The 20625-nt window shown below is 35.1% G+C and overlaps 1 protein-coding gene across 2 annotated transcripts in view; it reads right to left on the bottom strand.

Annotated features, from left to right (window-relative positions):
- The window catches only part of Tbck (TBC1 domain containing kinase), a 122581-nt gene extending 102075 nt beyond the window's left edge, over positions 1 to 20506 (bottom strand). Inside the window, exons 1-4 of one of the 2 annotated variants that reach the window (XM_042701620.1) lie at positions 19886 to 20506; positions 19176 to 19252; positions 17415 to 17635; positions 15159 to 15231 (exon numbers count right to left, since the gene is read on the bottom strand). In XM_042701620.1, coding sequence (XP_042557554.1) covers positions 15159 to 15231; positions 17415 to 17607 — 266 coding nt within the window. In that variant the 5' untranslated portion in view covers positions 17608 to 17635; positions 19176 to 19252; positions 19886 to 20506. The remainder of the gene's footprint in view (positions 1 to 15158; positions 15232 to 17414; positions 17636 to 19175; positions 19253 to 19885) is intronic. The other variant, XM_042701619.1, reaches the window with a different exon arrangement.
- Between the last annotated feature and the right edge of the window lie 119 nt (positions 20507 to 20625).

Genomic DNA, 20625 nt, shown 5'->3' with positions numbered 1-20625 from the left:
CCACATATACTATTTCTTCAGATTCATGATCCATGGTACTTCTATGAGATGCTCCACAAGCTTAAACACCCAAATAGTCAGAAAACAGAGGAAATATCTCTCAATTGTATGAGGAGTTCAAGATGTTTGTTCATTTTATAAAACCTACATTCCCACAAAAATTTTCCTTTCGACTTAAAACTTTACTTTCTTGCATCAGCCTGACATAAAATGGTAAGGGAAAGGAAACACTGATTAAAAACAGTTTGCCACTGTGTGATTTTAAAGCTGGAAAGGAACAATACAAATGACAATATTAATGTTGTAAGTGTATAACTGTGTTTACTTTCAAGACAAAAGAGATCTATTATAAACAACTATTAAAGATTCATTGGTTTATAATTTCAGATTGTAAGAAAGGGGTGTTTTCAGAAATAAGTTGATTTTTTTTAAAGAAAGAACATCAGTTTGTACAACGGAAAAAGAAAATAACATTAGTAGGTGTTTTAAAACAGATGTTTTAAGCTGACAGGACACTCATCTATGTTAATTTTAAGAAATTTTCTACAGATTCAGATGGTAGCTGCACTGATTAACATCCAAAGATTTTGTAGTATTAAAAATCTAAATTATGAGACTGGGTATATTTTACAACTCGGTTTGTTCTAAAATAATCCAAGTTGATCACTGTGTGTGAAATGCTAATCATTCTCAATAGAATGCAATAAAGAAATTAACTTCTTAACTTGATTTCTAGATAACTTTTCTTTGGGACAGAAAATGAATGTGATAAGATCAGAACACACATGGAAAGCATATATAGTGGTTTGAGGTTCAAAAATAAAACCAGGAGGCTCTGTTATTGATTAGTATACTTGGAATGATCCAACTTCACCCTGTCTCACTTTGAAAATTTATGAAGTGAGAAATGTAACACCAAAACAGGAGCTAACGGAAGATCAGTGAGCTATTGACCATGCACAGAATCTTGATCATCTTTAGAGCAAAGCAAAAACAAAAAGTCCATGTCTGAGAAAAATAAATGTCTTTAGAAAACTGTAAAATACCATTTTATTACCTTATACATATCCATTCTATCATTCCATAAATAAAGACCATAAACTAGACTCTTCAACTATTTCTCTAACATAATAATTCTCTGTAAGAGCATCATCATTTGATAAGCAAGTTTAGAAGATCCCAAGGGATTTCTGTCTCATCAATAGTTCCTTTTTCCAATTAACTTTATTTTATTATCCTGGCATAGACAATCCAAAATCACTATTAGTAACTAAAACTGGGAATGCCAAGACACTGGACAATAAGTCCAATTTCTCATATCTAACATTTGGAATGTTGCAATGCTATAAATTTTCTCTCAGATACAATCTATGATGGTATTTGTTAAGTCAAATCTGTACCTAGATAGACCATTCTAAAGGTGTATTGTTATTAAAATTACAACCATGTGTTGCTTAGCAAGAGAAACATGTCCTAAGAACTGTCATTAGTTGAGTATGTCATTTTGCCAACATCATAGATGTAGATGATATTACTACTAAAATGGTGCTATCACTAGCCAATACAAGATGATGGGACCATGCTTATATATGCAATCACTGACTAAACATGACTAAATCTATTTACATGTTGCTATGTGATGAAAAGAGGAAGAAGTTATTATAACTATCTTGAATTTGAAATCAATTCACATTAAAAACTTAAACTCTGCAACACTTAAAAAGTTTAGGTACTATGTCATATCCCACACCAATGAAGAGAAGGCCTGCATTGTATACAATATTTATTAGTATCTGTAAGAGACTGCAATGCATAAAAAACATGTCAAACTGAAATGTTGGCTTAAATAGGTATCAGTCTGTCAAGCAAATTACAGCAAATATGACTGGTGAAATAATTTAGTGTTCATTATATTTATCAGAAGTGGGGATGATACAATGACTATAATTTGATCAAAGAATCAAATTTACTTAGGTTTATCAGTTTAATTAGTTCTAAACAGTTTATTTAGTTTTACTGTCTTGGGAAGCTTCCTATGATACAGAAGACAGAACAAAGTCTATATGTAATAAGCAGAGTTTTGCACCCAAAGCTGAAGTATAACACTTGTGAATTTTGCTTATTTACATAATAGTTCCTTTTGCTAAGCCAGATCACCTTGAATGAGTTAGTTCTATTTCTCTTGTAAACTAAGCTCTCAGGGCTCATTACTCTGATGCAAGGAAGACCATCCCCAGCCCAATAATTTTCATAAAAGAAATGAGAAAAAGCTTTTACTCATTTAAACTAAACAATAATCCCCAAAATACTGATTAAAATTTGAAGGGCATGCAGTGCTGGTGGCTCACGCCTGTAATCCTAGCTACTTAAGAGGCTGAGATCAGAGGATCACAGTTGAAAGCCAGCCCAGGCAGGAGAGTCTATGAGACCCATCTCGAATTAACCACCAGAAAGCCAGAAGTGGAGATGTGGTTCAAGCGGTAGCACACTAGCCTTGAGCAAAAAGTTCAGACAGTGCCCAGGCCCTGAGTACAAGTCTCAACCAGCACTAAAAATATTTTCTGAAGAGCAATTATAGAATCAATTTATATAATAGTACTATCAAATATAGAATCTCAATTTTAAACTCTCTTACGTATTATTTAAAATTGTGCAATGTCAAGCTCTCTTGGTATTGATCAATACTTTTGCAACTAAAAATATCTACGTTCATTAAGTTATCAATTTTTGGTTCTCCATCCAAATGTTAAAAGCTTCCAAAATCACTGCTTCTTTAACTTATAACCAGAACCATAAATACTCCATACAGCAGAAATATAATGGAATATAAACAAACTAAATGAATCTATGTAGAAAGAAAATAAATTATTTATATACTTCTGTAGTTCTAGGGTTTAAACTTAAGAGCATGTGCTTGCAAGGCAGACGGTCTATCACTGAGCCATGCTTCTAAGCTCCCCTCCCCTTCTATTGCACTCAGTATTTTTCAAACAGAGCTTTGCTTCCTGCCTAGGTATGTACCCAGGCTGAAATCTCCTTATTTTTCATTTCCAACTACAGCTGGAATGGCAGACATATGCCACCACATCTAGCTTCTGTTATGAAAGAATCTCAAGGACTTTTCTGTTAAGGCTGGACTGGCAGATCCAATTAAACTCAACCTTCCAAGTAGTAAAGGACCTCCAGGTATCATATTATCCCTGCTGGAATTTCTACTTACCTGGAATTTCTACTTACTTTCAGTCACAGGTTATAATAATAGCAATGATAAAATAACTATCCCTGCTAAGAAAGACACCTTTAGTAGGCCTATATATAATCTTTTGTAGTAGGCAGATTTTTTTAAGTTACTAGGAAGAATGGATGAAAATACAAATCTAGGCTTTCCAAATGTCACAATAATAAGGAAATGTAAAAAGGATACAACTTAATGTACAACATAAAATCTAAAACAATAGTTCCAGAAGACAACATATATAATATGGGAGAAACTTCATAATTTGGCAGTAGGCAAAGATTTCTCAAATAAAACATAAAAAGCAATATCCATAGAATAAAAAAAATGGTGACAATATGAACCACCAAAAATACATTTAAGAAAACTGATAGACAAGTCAGATGGCAGCAAATGCTTATAAAAATAAAAAAAAAAATCAAATGAAGAATAGAAGAATAGGTATAGAGAACATACCTATGAATAAACACAAGATAAACCCTTTACAAAGGACTAAAAAATGAAAATATGAATACTTAGTATCTTCAAAACATCATGGAAATGAAAATTAAATCTATAATGAAAAATCACTTTATACCTACTAATTGGCTAAAATTAAAAGCATGAAAGCACCAACTATGGGCAACAATGGGAAGGAACCAGGACTCTCATATGCTTATTGGAATCCTAAAGGTAAAATCTGGAAAAGGATCTATTATTAATTATATATTAATTATAATATTAACCATATTAACTTTGTAAATCTATCAGCTCTATTTTAGTATTATTTTATAGTATATTATTAATCAGATAAAGTATATTAACCTTATAACCCATCAATTATGCTGCTATCACTTACCAGTAAAAATGAAAATAAATTGTGAACAGAAAATGTCATAAGTAGATTTCATAGAAGCTTTAGTCATCAGAGGCTAAAATCTGTAAACAGCTAGGACTTCAAAATAAAATTGATAAATGAATTGTAGTACGCTCATAAAATGGAACAAATCTGACCAATTAAAAAAATGAGCTGCGATACATGAAACTTTTACATGCTTCTCAGAAACTTGCTAACTGAAAGAGTATTGAACACAATTGTGTAAACTGCTTTAATAAAAGCAAGTGGATCTACAGTGAAAAATCAGAACAGTAGTTGCTCTGGGAGCTAGAGATGGAGAGAGACAATAGTACACTTAATATGTTTTTTTATATTTCATTGAATATAAATGTACCCAAATTAAAAAATACCCACTGAATTCTAGTTAGTGACAGATGTCCTGAAATACATAGGAACAAAGAGTACCCATACCTGCAACTTACTTTAAAATGCATCAAAATATTATGGCATAATGAGCAGAGAGTGAGTATGTATGTGGGGAAATGAAAGTAGGAAATGCCAATTTTAGCAGTTCAGTCCAATGGGTAATTCCTTTACTTTGCTGCTTGATTTCTTTTTTTAAAAACAATGGTAGTTAAGAAAAAAAGAAATTAAGATGAATATAAAGACATTTTCAAATCATCAAAATCCAGGAGAATTTGTCAGTATTGACTTGCACTTTAAAAAACTTGAAGTTTTTTTTTTTTAAAGCAATATGGACAAAAGTGTTTTCAGATGGAAATATGATTCAAAACAAAGGAATGAAGAACTCATAAAATGATAAAACAGTTAAATGCAAAATAATTATTTTCTCTTTTCTTAATTTATAGCAAAAAAACTCACTACTGTATGGTGACTTATATAAAAGGATAAACACACCATGTAAGCATAACGAAAAATGAGAAGAATGTAAATAGAACATTGGTTTGAAGTTCCTTATACATGACTTAGCATAATAGCAATGGAAGAATGTAACAAATTAACACTTCATAGAGCAATATCAACTACAATACAAAAGAACAGCCACATACAAATGAAAACAAATAACAAGGAACAAACCAAAACACCCCAAGACTGTTGCTTGTTTGATTCCAATATTTAATTCTAGTCTTTTTCAAGCATGATCATTATTAGCCAGTGGTTTCTTTTCTTTTTTTTTTTCAGTTGGGTCCAGTCTTGGGGCCTGAACTCTGGCTGGGCCTGGGCGCTGTCCCTTAGCTCTTCAGCTCAAGGCTAGCGCTCTACCACTTGAGCCACAGCGCCACTTCTGGCTTTTTTCTTTTTGCTTATGTGGTGCTGAGGAATTGAACCCAGGGCCTCATGCATGCAAGGCACGCGCTCTACCACTGAGCCAACTTCCCAGCCCTAGCCAGTGGTTTCTTATCTTCAACAATTTCCATAGGAAATTATACTGATCAATTATTACATATATTTTATATTAATTTTATATAATTTTATATAAATTTTATATAATTTTATATAATTTTGAATTTTATACAAGATAAAATTCAAGGTGTTTCCTTAAAGACTGCAATTCCAAACTTCAGGCTACTGAAGAACTGATTTAAAAAATGAGTAACGAAAAAATACAAAAAACGGGGGAAAACAAAGAGTAATGAAAAAATGTTGTGACTCTTGACAGCACCTACAGAATTTTTTAAAATGAAGTTCTTATAGGCGAATTATCATTCTATTAAAAATTAGTCTAAGATATGTAATTCCTCATCTTACTGAAAATAAAATCTGAATATTTCATTTTTTCTTTCCCACATGCTAAAATAAACAAATGATTATTAGACATTACAAGTCCAGTATTTTTTATTTTTTCCACCATCACTCGATCCACTTAAATCATACAAAGCCTAGAAGAAATATAATTTTCTCTCATCCATAACTTCTTTTTATCAGATAGTTACAAACTGGCTGCCCACTGACTAAATTTGACTCATTATATTACTTGGATCATGGTGTTTGAAAACTTCTTAATTATTAAAATGTGTAGAAATTTGGTCATTTTTGCACATAATCTCAGATTCTAAAATGTCCTGAAGATTTCAAAGATATGGAAACACCCAGCCACATTCGTACATGATAACAGCAGGAGTTATATTGACTGAGCCTTTTCAATGTGGAACACGCGTTCCATTTCATTCCAGTTACAGCTCAGTATGTTCCACTTACCTAAAATTTTTGTTTGAACTAATGAATGTGTGTGTGTGTGTGTGTGTGTGTGTGTGTGTGTGTGTGTGTGTGTGTTTGTGTATATCCTTTCTAAGGTACATTCTCAATCCTCTTCTTCCTCACACTAGTCCCCATTCATATCTAAACATACACCAATAAAAAAAAAATCCATTGAGGTATTTGGCTAGAAAGAAATATCCTTAAAGGAAACTAACACAAGTCATAATTTTATACCAACATACCTGTTCTTTGACCATTCCTTTAGAGTATCAACACAGATGTAGTTCCTTTTCCACAATAAAGATTTTGTTGGCGGTGGTTGTAGTCATGGGGCTTGAATTCAGGGTCGAGGTGCTGTCCCTGAGCTCTTTTGCCTAAGGCTAGCACTCAACCACTTTGAGCTACAGTGCCCCTTCCAGTTTTTGAGTAGTTTATTGGAGATAAGAGCCTCACAGAGACTTTTCTGCCTGGGCTGGCTTTGAACCATGATCCTCAGATTTCAGTCTACTAAGTAGCTAGGATTACAGACGTGAGCCACTGGCACCCACACCAACAAAATAAAGATTTTAACGAACACACATTTTACACTACTCCTGATTTTTGTTCTGGAAAATAGCACACAAGAAATCTAAACTTAAAATTTATTACATTTTCATGTTTCTGTATCACTAGAAGTGACTAAGAAAAAAAGAACTTTCCCCAAAATAAAAGTTAAACATGCTTCAGTTGTTGAATTAAAACTGTTATCACTTCACCTATTTAGATATTTAAGTATTATTAATCATATGAAACTCAGATTTAAGAGAAGAAAAAAAAAATAGGTTTTCCTATTTACTCACAGAAAGAATGTGGGAGATGGCCGAGGGCAGAGCACTTACCTAGCAAGCCTAAGATCCCCCAGTTTTATCCTCAGCAAAGCAAAAAAGTAAACTAGAAGAAAACTCTTTAGAATTCTAAAGAATTCCTCTCAAGATTCTTCTTACCATATTATTCAATCAATTACTACTCTAGGCATCCTGTGGAGAGGCTGCTGAAGGCTGAATTCAGGTTGTTAACTAGCTGCTTAAAGTAAGGAGAGAACCCTGAATTATTCAGATGGGCCTAATATAAGCACATGATTCCTTAAGTATAGAAAAGCAAAGCAGGTGAGAGAAAGGCCAGAGACACAAAACATGAGAAGAGTTTGACCTTCTGCTCAGCTATGGTATGAAAAAATGTGGCCAGGAAGCAAGGAATGCTGGTACCTCTACAAAGAGTTCTACAACTACATAGATTTATACCAACTACCTGACTATGTCTGAAAATAGTTTGGCATCTAGAGTCAATTTCACAGAGAATGTAGCTCTGATTTCAGCCTTGTTACACCTAAACAGAGAAGCCTGGATCTGCCATACAGATTTTTTTTTTGCAATAGGCTTTGGCTATTGGCATACTTAATTTTCAGACACAATAAAACACATGTGTGTTTGAGACTATTTTTGCATAATAGAACTCAAAATAAATGTATACTAGTTTATACAACAAATTTTGTAGCACTATGTTACAGTGGCAAAATAAAATTATAAAGCTGAAAAAAATATTCAAAATATATATTCATCAAAACCATAAACAAGACTGAGAACCACTTGTTTATAAAGTCAAACTATTTAATGAGTTGCTGTAAAACTCACTTTAACACTTTAAAAAGGAAAGTTACCAGTCCTCCAACCTTTCATATTCCCAAGTGTGTTTTCCTGATTAGTGCATGGTGAGCTCACAGAAATTGTGTTTCTGGAATGTTCTAACTGCTGCTTTGAGTGTTTTCCCATGAGGCACTGAGCCATAGTATGACAGATGATCTATTTTTATGTAAAATGATACGCTTTCTTCCATGGGCCTGCAGCTTTAGTAACTTTGTGCCTTGTGTTCAATAACTAATAAAACCAATGAACACTGAGGCGCAGGTCAGCTTCCCTAGCAGACAACATTTTGTACATGGAGGCACAACAGGGAACTTGTGCCTAGTTTGCTCTAGACTTTGCTCCAGAAACCTTTATCCTTTACTGATTTTACTGTGTGAGTCCTATGAGTTCTTTACTAAAGCTTGAAGTGGCATTAGCAAACTTTAGCATACCATAATAACTACTACCTGAGCCCCAATGATTGACTAAAACATGTGAGAACAAGTATTACTCTTGATTTTAAGTGTAAAAAATTCTTCCTAAACTATGACAGGTGCAATTCTAAGATGCCTGACAAGATTCCTGCCCCAAATATACGAATCTTGCATGACCTTAAGTACATAAATATGATTGATTGATACAGTTAATGTTAAGGAAGAATGGGGATTGAAAATTTCAAGAAACAGAATGATGCCAACAACTTGAACGAGCTTAGCAATGAATATCACCAAGAGGAATGGAATAATCAGTAATTTGCTTCTATGAATGTCATCTTAAGTTTAGGAACTATTTCCAGAAAAATTAAATACAAATAACATTATTGTACATAATTAAAAGTAATTGGGGAAGATTTAAGTTTAATAAAACAAAAAAAAAGTGGCACTGTGTTCAAGCGGTAGAGCACTCGTCTTGAGCTGAAGAGCTGAGGGACAGCGCTCAGGCCCAGAGTTCAAGCCCCACAACTGACAAAAAAAAATTAATTTACCAATATGTTTACTGTATATAAAAATTGTATGCTAATGACTGTGTATCAGAAAGATTAACTTAGGGAAGATAAAATATCCTTTCTTTAACTGTATAATTAAAGATGATAATTGCAAGTTAGGAAGATTGCTTATTGCTAGAATACAATAAAATACATAAATTAGGATGAGGAACATAAAGTTTTTGATGAAGAGAAAAGGCACAAAGGGAGATAGAGGAAAGTATATAAGTATTATTATAAGTGTTGGATATTATGTTGAAGGTTGAAGATACACTTGGACAAAAAGACGGATTGTGGTCTTCATAGTAAATTTAACTCTGGCATTCAATCCCTTGATTATAATTGGTAACAATAAAAACTACATGCGTGATTTAGATATCATTTGAAAATAATTGAGAGTTAGACTGAAGTCAGACTCTATGCTTACAAAATTCTTTTCCTTTAAAAAAAGCTATCAAATCGTTTTAAGAATAGATTGAACTTTAGGAATATTAAGAGGGCAGAGAAAGTAGGAGTGGCTAGAATTTGGAAAAAATGTCACAGAAGTCCAATTAGGACAATGTTGACATGTGGTAGTCAATGTTTCTTAATGAAGGCTGAAGCCAAATAATATATAGAAGAGCAAAAATAATGATAAGTCTCACCAAGGTAATATTAACAATATTTAACAAAACTATAGAACACAAGAGAGTTAGAAAGCAAGAGACTGCACAAGATTGCGAGCGTGAGTGAAGAATAGCTTTGGTATTATTTTCCTTTTTAAAATAAACCAAGCAAATAAGAAGAAAAATATAGACTGATCTGGACATAACCTAATTTGTAGGACTATATTGTAATAAATGTCAAATGTATTTTTTTCCTGTCCGTCCGTCCATCCTTAAATGTATTTTTGAAGCAGAGTCCCTAAAGGGGAAAAAAATGTGCAAGAGTCTGAACTACTATTGTCAACTTTTACAAAGAATGTACTATCAGAAATTATGTGTGGCTCACTAACAATCTGAATCACATTCCAGAATGAATCCAAACTCTTGTGAGTATCTCATTCAGTGAATTGGCAATATTTTAATTAGGCTACATAAAACTTACTAATCTAAGTAAGTCAAACTATGTTTTCTAAACTAGTAAACAGCTTCACAGTGTGCTTCCTATCTGTCTCCATATGTAATTTCTGCAATGTTTATGGTATCTGCTACATATTCAAAACCATAACTTTTAACTTTTTTTTTTTTTTTTTTGGGTCCAGTCATGGTCCCTGAACTCTTGGCCTGGGCGTTGTCTCTGAGCTCTTCAGCTCAAGGCTAGTGCTCTATCACTTGAGCCACAGCACCACTTCTGGCTTTTTCTTTTTGCTTATATGGTGCTGAGGAATCGAACCCAGGGCCTCAGGCATGCAAGGCACGCGCTCTACCACTGAGCCACATTCCCAGCCCCAAAACCATAACTTTTAAAAATGTGTCACAAACTACATCTTGTTAAAGAACCATGCCTTTCTTTCTTACCCTTTCTTCACTTGTAAATTTAAGGATGATATAGAAATTATCGCAAGGGCCAAAACTGCTGAATATCTTTTTAGGAGCTAAATTTGTCACTACTCTTACAGATTAACCAAAAGTACCTGGTCTGAATTGTAATACTAACACAAAGCACACATAATACCTAGACTTAAAAGGCAAATTATTCTGTTCTCCCCCACCTCCCAGTCACCTAAATACCTCTAGAGTAGCAATTTACATTTAATTCTATGCCTCTGATTCCAAATAATAGTTTTTATCAATATTAATTGAATCTAAAGAGAAAAAGTTGGCAAAAGTGAACTATAAAATGGGTAATATAAAAAAGAGAGCATCTGTCACCCTGAAATTAATTCCTTATACTCAAGCCTGAATAGACTGTTAGGAAAATACTGAGTACTTCTTTTTTTAAAGTAGAGTAGTAAATTTGTGCAAATAATACTGCTGGTATTAAAAAAAACTAACTCCAGGATACAGCATAAATTATTATTTTCTGCATGGATAACATACAATCTCAGCAGGATTCTATACATATTAAAAGTTTTAACATGTTTTATTTCCTAATGCAATCTGAAATTTCAAGACAGTCTTAACATATAATCTATTAGTACTGCCAATTACTGCCATTCATACATAGTACAACAGCACTTAATATTGAATAGGTCATATAAAATTTAGTCATAAGTCTTCTAAGTTCCTAGTTTCATTCCCCTAATTTGTCCCATCTATATAAACTGACCAAATATGCATTAAATGATATAGTTATAAGCAGAAAATCAACTCCAAAAACTAGTTGACATCTGGCAGTTCTGCAACTTATAGAAGACAAAGACAAGTAAAAATCAAAAACTTCAAACTGAAATCCCATCTATATAGAAGAGTTCCTGTTTATTTCACATCTGCTCTTTTTTGTTGTTGTTGATTATGGGGCTTAAACTCTGGCCCTGGGTACTGTCCATGAACTCTCTAGCTCAAGGCAAGCACTCTACCCACTCTACCACTTGAGCCACAGTGTCACTTTTGGGTTTCTGGTGGTTAACTGGAGATGAGTCTCAAAAACTTTCCTGCTTGGGGTGGCTCTGAACCGTGATCCTAAGATCTCAGTCTCCTGAGTAGCTAGGATTGCAGGCATAAGGCACCCAACTTACATCTGCCTTTCTTACAGGTACAGGGTGCTTGTGGCAGTAAAGAACTAAACTGTAAGCCTTAACTGCATCTTTTCTATACAGAGGTTATAAAATGAATTAACATTTCAGCATATCAACTCTGGACATGAAGCTTTTCCTGTTACTGGAAATTAACATTATCCAAATATGTGGAAAAGTCAAACAGTTCTCACCAAAACTAATTTAGATGGATGAATCAGATAGCAACTTAAAACTGAACCTAAAAGCTAATACATACTAAATGATATATTCCAAAATGTACACAGAAAATACTGTATTTGGGACTATTACCAGAATAGTTTAAAAATATCACACATCTCAGTTGAAGACATTATAAAGAACTATATAAGTCAGTACTTCCTGTTATTAAAATAAGACTAGCATAAATGTAAATAGCATGGAAGACAATATGAATTTTATATTTAATCTTATTCACAGTTATGGTATTACATTCCTAGATCAAGTAAAATCTCTTTTTTTTCCTTCTTAGTAGTTCCATTTTATTAAGACTGTGAATTTAAAAATAATTTTGTATTGTTATTATAAAGAGGAGTCACAGTTACACGAGTAAAATTTCTTGTTTTACAAGTTAGAAAATGATTAAGGTGCTCAATCAAGACTGTCAGCCAGCTCATAGCTTTTTCCTCACACATACTGAACTATAAAATTATATATATATATATATAAAAATTTTACTCAGTCAACATAATTTTTTCTTGGATAAAGATACTCTGTAATTGTTTTTGAATTTTCATGCCAACTCACTTTCTATGTGTGTATATATACACATTATATATATAATTCTTACTTGTACAAAGGAGTTGCCATTCAACAAAGCAGTTTATGAATACAATGTATCTTAATCAATGTCATCCCTTTCAACATTCAAATTCCCTATACACATTTTCCACTTTAAATTTGTAGAATATGTATTGAAATTCTTAACTGTATTCTGTCCTTCTCTTTATTCTTCCAATACCCCTCACTTTGAGCCATTCCACCCCTTTCAAGTACTAATTTCCTGGTGTTAATTTTGTTTAATTTTTATTTAGCCTTTCTAAAGAACTACTATTAGAGTATTCCCCTGAATTTAGCATATTTCAGTTAGTACATTTGAGTATACTTGCATACTACTGGAAGTATTTACTTATGTATTTATAAACTAAATCTAGCTTCCACATATGAGAGAAAACATGCAACTTTTGTCTCTTTGGGCCTGACTCATCATAATTTTTCCTAGGTCCTTCTGTTTCTTTGCAAAGACTGATATTGCATCACCGGGGTTTTGTTTTTGTTTTTGTCAGTGGTGGGGCTTGAACTTTGGGCTTGGACATTGTCCCTTATCTCTTCAGCTCAAGGCTAGCACTCTAACACTCTACCACTCACAGTGCCACTCCAGTTTTCTGAGAGGTTTATTGGAGATCAGTCTTACAGAGTTTCCTGCCTGGGCTGGCTTCGAACGATGATCCCCAGATCTCAGCCTCCTCAGTAGCTAGGATTACAGGTGTGAGCCACCAGCTTTGACATTGCATCACAGAGAACTTCAGCAAAAGAAGCTTATAAAATACTGTATAAATGTGACCTAGTGAACAAAGAGTAATACTGTATGTTCTCAAAACTCAAAGACTGGTGACACCACAAAAACTATGATCATAGACATATATTCATTAAATCAAATTAAGCCATTTCTATATATACAGAAAATTAACTATCACCAATGATCTCATTAGACTTTCCAAAGAAGGAAGTAAGACTAGAACAAATAGGGTATTTTTATTCTTCATTTCAGAGTCCACCCAAGGAAAGTGAAAACACCAAGGAAAGATCTTATTCAATTTGTTCACTTTGTTTCTGTAATTATCTATTTAGTCAAATACATTTTCTCCCTTTGAGAAAGACTTTTGTCATCCACAATATTATATGATATCTGTTAACCAATAAGTAAAAAGCAAAACAAAAAACACTTTGAAGTCTGCTGTAGTTCAGCTTCTACATCTCTACTCTTCTTTCTATATCCTAACTAAAAGTCAGAGTGCCCTGAATGCTCAATGACCAGACTAGTTGCAGACTTTTCAAAGTAGGCTTGAGCCCAAGACAAGGCCTGGGATATCCCATACACTCATAAGGATGTTCAAGTTGTTGTCCTCAGTAGTCAATCAGAATTCCTGAAACACCCTTTCCTCTCTCTCTCTCTCTCTTTTTTTTTTTTTTTTGGTCAGTTGTGGGGCTTGAACTCTGGGCCCAAACAATATCCCTCAGCTCTTCAGCTCAAGATTAATGCTCTACCACTTGAGCCACAGTGCCACTTCTGGTTTTCTAGTGGTTAATGGGAAATAAGAGTCTCGTGGACATTCCTGCCCAGGCTGGCTTTGAACTGCAATCCTCAGATCTCAGCCTCCTAAGCAGTTAGGATTATAGGCATGAGCCACCAGTGCCCACCCCTTTACTCTTTTGAGAAGCCTTGAGACTAAGCTTCAGCACCCTATAAGTTTTCCTATGATATACTTCCAGCTGATCAGCCTGGCATTTGGTAGTTCTTTTTTTTTTAAATCCTAAATGGCCCATTTTAGGGACAATTTGGGGAATACCTTAAATGTACTCCTAGTTATGGGTCAGCTCTAGCCACAAGTTTGGAGGGATGAAAAAGATAATTTTAATGGTAAGCATGGCTTTATCAGTTCAATACAACTTAGTTAATACATGTAAAATATATTTTACAATTTTCAGAAAAATTTATGCAACAGGTATTGGCACAAGTTTCTGATAACCCATGTAATTATGATATTTGGTAATAGGTTTTTAATAGAAGTTCAGACTACATACTCTTCAAGAGACAGAAAACATATGTAGGCTATTGAAATGAATGCAAAGTATACAATAAAATATACTGAGGTTACTTCCTTCAATATGGCCTTTACCTAGTGCACTGTATTTCTAGAAATACCAGTATCCTGTGAGAAGCTACCATGTAGTTCTTTTAGTGAAAATACAATTGATCTTAACTAGAGAACTGAATAGTTAATAGGAAAGTTTCAATTTTGTGTGTATGTGTGTGTGTGTGTGTGTGTGTGTGTGTTGTTTTTTTTTCTTTGTCTGTTGTGCTTTGTCTTTTGTGCTGAACTAAGGGCCTGCTGCTGTCCCTGAGCTTCTATATGCTCAAGGCTAGCACTCTACCACTTGAGCCACAGTGCCACTTCCAGTTTTTGAGTAGTTAATTGGAGATAAGAGTCTCTTGGGGACTTTTCTGCCAGGGCTGGCTTCAAGCTGCTATCCTCAGATCTTTGCCTCTGGAGTAGCTAAGATTACAGGTGTGAGACACCAGTGCCCAGTATGTGTATATTCTTTTAAGAAAAAATTTTCAAGTACTATGCAGAATGCTTAATTCATCAAACTTGACAATGTTAATATTCAAATTATGTGGCCTAAATTTCCTAAGGTCAATATGTGCATCCAAATTTTATTACTAAACAAATAACAAAAGAAATCAAAGACCTTCAGTTTCTAATAAAAATGCCTATTTGTTTACCAACTCCTATTTATTTGTCCCAATAATCACACAGTACCTCACAGGTTTCCTTTCTCGAAGCAAGTCTTCCAGACTCTGTTCACAGTGTTCAGCCACCACCACCAGTCTTTCTGGGTAAAACAAAGCAAATTAAAGACAAAAAAAAATAAAAACTTTACCTTTAATGTAGTTTTAATAACAAAATAATATATCTCCATTGAAGATATTAACATATAGTACAAATAATGTTTTAAAGAATATTTTAATCTGTTAATTATATCATTACAAGTATATGGAATACAAGGATAAATATCTTATAAGCTAATAAACTAGATAACCATTTTTTTCTTGTGTTTTTTTCTCTGTAGTATCTTATATGCTTCAGGGAAGATACATGGAAAGTCTGATCTTGGGAAAAAAAAGGTGATCTTTCTTATTATGTGGTATTACATTAATGAGAAATTTGTGCCATTCACTAAGGCATTTGAGTAGAAGCTCCAAAATTTCAACCAAAATGACTGTGACACTTTGGAACAAGTAGACCTTTTCATAAGCACTTAATTTATTTACTCATATGTAAACAAAATTTCAGACTCTGGAGTATTTCCAATATAAATAAGAAAACAAATTCCCTAGTTTTCTGACTATCATTGATACTCATTCTAAAACTCCAGGCAGAAAATATATGAATTTTTTTTTTATATATCCATTACCTTGGCAAAGGGCTACTGAGACTTCAGAGAGCACGAGTAGGGCAACCACAGAAAACAGCAATATGGTGGATGGGATAAAGAGACCAAGCAGATGTTGGCAAGTGATCAAAGAATGGATTATGGTACATCAAAGAATCAGATTCTATTTGACATTGATATCCAAGAGATTTATATGTGAAGTTAGCAGAAGTCCTTCACAGAGGGGTTTCTATTGAAGGGTTAAAATATATTAATATTCTATAGAAAGAAATGATTAAATACAGGCAAGTATATTGGGTTATCTTTTTACGTGTTTTCCATATTTTTAAATTATATTAGTAAGACTAAACACTTTTCACTAAAATGCATTTGACATGTTTTAAGGTATGGGAAGAGGAAGAGAATGGGAGAGAATAGTAGAAGGGGTGACATTACCAAGATGCTCTATATTGAATTGTAATCTATTTGTACAACTACTAATTTTTTTTTAAAGAAAACAAAAGGCAACTCAAGCTAGGCACTGGTAACTTAGGTGGCTGAGATACGAAGATCATAGTTTAAACCCAGTGCAAGTAGAAAAAAGTCTGTGAGACTCTTACCTCCAATTAACTAGAAAAAGCTGGAATTGGAGTTATGGCTCAAGTGATAAAAGCACTAGCTTTCAGCTAAAAGCTAAAGGACAGTGCTCAAGCCCTGATTTCAAGCCCCCACTGTCAGAAAAACCAAAAAGAAAAAAGAAAAGGAAAAGAAATAAAAACTCACACAGCAAACAAGCTTCCAAAATTCATTCTAAAAAAATAATAGCGTTATCACCTTAAGCATCTTGGGATGGTGTAAAAAAAAAAAAAAAAGACTGATTATCTACTAATGCAAACGTTAGTTCTCTAAATAACAATACTGTGTTAAAATAACGCTGCTGAAAATAAAATTTTAAAAAGCTGCTCTAGCCAGCAGCTGGTGGCTTATGCTTGTAATCCTCGCTACTCAAGAGGCTGAGATCTGAGGATCGCTGTTCAAAGCAGCCAGGGCAGGAAAGTCTGTGAGACTTATCTCCAATTAACCACCAGAAAAAAGGAAGTGTCACCATGGCTCTAGAGGTAGAGAGCTAGCCTTGAGCTGAAGAACTGAGGGATAGTGCCCATGCCCAGAGTTCAAGCCCCATGACTGACCAGTATATTAAAAAAAAAAAAAAGAAAAAGAAAAAAAGAGTTGCTCTATTTCATTCAAAGATTTTAGTCAAATTTGTGTTCAACATAAAAAAAGAAGTACATGCCTGAACATACATTGACTTCTTTATATATTTACTGTGAGCTATTTGTTTTTGTGCAAGTCCAGGACTTAACCTTCATACCTGTGCGCCATCCCTTAGCTTTTCATTCAAGGCTAGTGCTCTACCACTTGAACTACAGCTCTACTTCCAGCTTTTTGTTGGTTAATTGGAGATAAGACTCTCATGGACTTTTCTGCCAGGGCTGATTTTGAACTGAGATCCTCATCTCAGCCTCTTGAATAACTATGATTATGGGCATGAGCCTGCGCCTGGCTTACTTACCATGTTTTTATAATTAAATCTTCTTACAACATAAAGAGAACACAAAGTATGAAAGAAAATAAAGACTAACCATGCTTTCCTCTGGAAATATCCACATATTGGCACAATCTGGGATGGGTGATGGTCTTGAGAATTTGAAATCGTCCTAAAATTTTAATGGAGTTTGGCGTGAGAGGAAGTCCATTGCTTCCACAGACATCATGTGGCAGAGCTGAGGCAAAGAAGGTAAAGGCGCCCATTTCTGCATCCTTCAAGGGAAACATCTCTGGGGTCCAAATCTGCCACAATGATCTAGAAACAAAGGGAATTTTATGAAAATTCACACATTAAGTCAGTGCTTTCTCATCTTAATAACATGGGGGAAAATACTAATCTAAACATTGTACAATAAAAAAAAAAGTTGAAAAATTCTAAATTTTAAGATTTTTTTTCTAAACAAAAGGCTAGTATAATCCAAAAATTTGGAAGTTAACTAAAAATAGTAAGCTGTAGCCCAGCATGTGCATCTTCTACTTACTATTAAGTAGAAGATCAATTTGGGCTATTTAGTGAGACGGTAAAAAAATACATAATCAAACATAACTTTGCATTTCAGCTCTAAATTAAAGCATTTTCAATAGCATAAAAAGAAAAACTCAGAACATTTCAACTTCAATGACAACTGAATGTTAACAGAAGAAAAAGTGTGTAACTGCATTTTTCTATCAATAAAACTCTGTCCCTAAAGCTGAAAGATTTCAGGAAACTACTATAAAGCAAAATGCATATGGAATAGACTGTTACAAGAAACATACATCTCTAATAGTAAAAACACAACAAAACAAAATAAAAAACCACCAGACTGAAAACATGGTGTCTGCTATGGATGCTAGCTCAAAGAATCCTCTCAAATCATGTCTGAAATTTGTAGTACCCCAGTGGCTGTCCACTCCAACATCCCAAAACAAGCGTACCAGCCAACAAGGCACTATAATCATAGGAATCTCCCAAATAGCCCTTCTTAACTTTTTGTGTGTGTGTGTGTCTTTGTGTGTGAAGGTCTTGGGCTTGAACTCAGAGCCTGGATGCTGTCCCTGAGCTTTTTTACTCAAGACTAGTGCTCTATCATTTAAGCCAAATTCCATTTCCAGATTTTTGGCACTTAATTTGACATAAGAGTCTCATGGACTTCTCTGCCTCAACTGGCTTCGAACTGGGGATCCGCAGATCTCAGCATCTTAAGTAGCTAGTGTAAGACACCAACACCTATCTCTCCTTTACTCTTAAGTAATGAATCACCTGAGATCAACTGATAGTTGAGACTACAATGTAAAATGAAAAAATAAGAATAAAGAATTAATTTTTGGAGGAAACAAAAAATTAATACATTTTAGAGAGGCTTAAGAAAATACTGCATTCATTATATAAAGCATAAACTTAGGGGAAAACCATATTTTACTAAAGAGGAATGATTAATAGATATATGAAAAGATAACCAACTCATTGTAATCAAGGGATTTTTCATTAAAACCACATGAGAATTTATACTCAGTAAAAATTAAGACATCTGGTAACACATGTTGGGAAGAATGTAGAAAAAAAGAGGGCTTCCTATTTATAAATAGGAGTGTAAATTGGTACAATCACTTCAGAAACAAGTTTAACACTATATTTTGTTCCATTCTCAGCACTGTTTTTGTCATTTGCAAAGGGTCTTTAGTAGGAAAAGTACTTTCAAATTCATTAACACAGATGAATGTAGTTCTTCTGTAAGCCCTCCTCCCACTGGCCAGAGCCATTATTATGTTCCTCATTTTCAAAAGCTGTTGAGGTCAGGTGTAATGATGCATACCTGTAATGCCAGCCAGCACTCAGGAGATAGAGACAGGAGCACTGAGAGTTCAGGGGAAGCTTTGAAGTACTTATAGCCTGTCTCAAAAGAAAAGAAAAAGTCAAAAGAAAAGGTTAGCATTGTAACATCCCTCATCAAATGGACTTAACATTTGACAAGGTTACAAGTTACTTCTAAAGAACAGACCTGCCTGCAGGAAAAGTGAGCCAGAGAAATGCTGCATTTTAGTATTTGATTTTACTATGAGCTAACTAGATTGTCAGATAGATGCCTTTCCTTTAGACAATCAAATAACCAAACAAATGAAACAATTTCAAAATATAAAACACTAGTAAGGAGAAATATTTCCTTAGTGTTGTTTCAATTTTATCATTAGAAATAAACAACAAACATGTCCACAAGTGTCATGTCAAATAGAAGTGGGTGCACATACAAACAAAAAAAGACATATACACTAACACATGGTGGCATGACTGTAACCCCAGCTCTGTGGTGCAGATATAGGAGGACGGTGGTCTGAGGCAGACCAGCCGGACAAAAGACTAAGGCAAAAAAGTTGGAGAAATACACATACTTGTACTTACACACTTGATGTGTGTAAAGAAAAGGGATGAGAGATTGGTGGTGGGGGGGGGAGGGCGGAACAACAGTGTAAACAGTTCCTGGGTCTGAAAATCCATTTAACGCACATTATAAAATATCCATCTTACGTCAGGTTTTGCCCGCTCAGTGCCAAAGTCAGTGAACGAGATACTCTGGGAAGATGAGGGAAGGACTCGGGAGGAGAGGAGAAACAGAAAAGGATTAGAGGCGTGCAAGACCGCGGACAGTTCTAAATCTACTGTCTCCCACCGCCTCACTTTTCCCAGCTGCTCACGACGGTGTTCCACTGTGCAACTAAAGAAACCTTAAAGATAAAAGCAAAGGCGGAGGCACTGAAAGCAGACACGCCTTTCTTTGAGGCAGGGACTCGGGTGGAGGTGTGAGAAGCACAGTGAGGGCCGCAGGGTGGCCAGGGCTGGAGACCACCCCAGTAGCAGAACCTGCGGAGCCCCCTCCTAGCAGCCGAACCCCTCGCCTACCCCACACTCCCGGACACCGGAAGCACGCGCCTCCGAGTCCGGAGACTCCCGCAGACGCTGAGGCCCGGCGCGCTCCCAGGAGCGAGGCCGCCTCAGCTCAGAGCACCAAGCTTTGCATTTCCATAAGGACGCTCTGGGAACGCCGGGAGGTCAGCGGAGCCAACCCGGGGCGCGGCCAACCCGGGGCCCGGCGTCACACCCTCCCCCGAAGCGCGAGCACCGCACACGCCCCACGGCCGGCGCCCAACTTCCCACCACACCGCCCTCCGACAAGCGGGACGCTCGCTCCTGACGTCACACGCTCGCGACGCCACATTAAAGAAAGACCCAATACTTGGGTCTCCTCTGCCTCTTGCCCAACCGGGCGG

This window comes from Dipodomys spectabilis, unplaced genomic scaffold, assembly GCF_019054845.1.
Source record: "Dipodomys spectabilis isolate Male_0828 unplaced genomic scaffold, ASM1905484v1 ptg000297l, whole genome shotgun sequence".
NCBI classification, from domain to species: domain Eukaryota; kingdom Metazoa; phylum Chordata; class Mammalia; order Rodentia; family Heteromyidae; genus Dipodomys; species Dipodomys spectabilis.
This window is presented reverse-complemented; position numbering and strand designations above follow the sequence as displayed.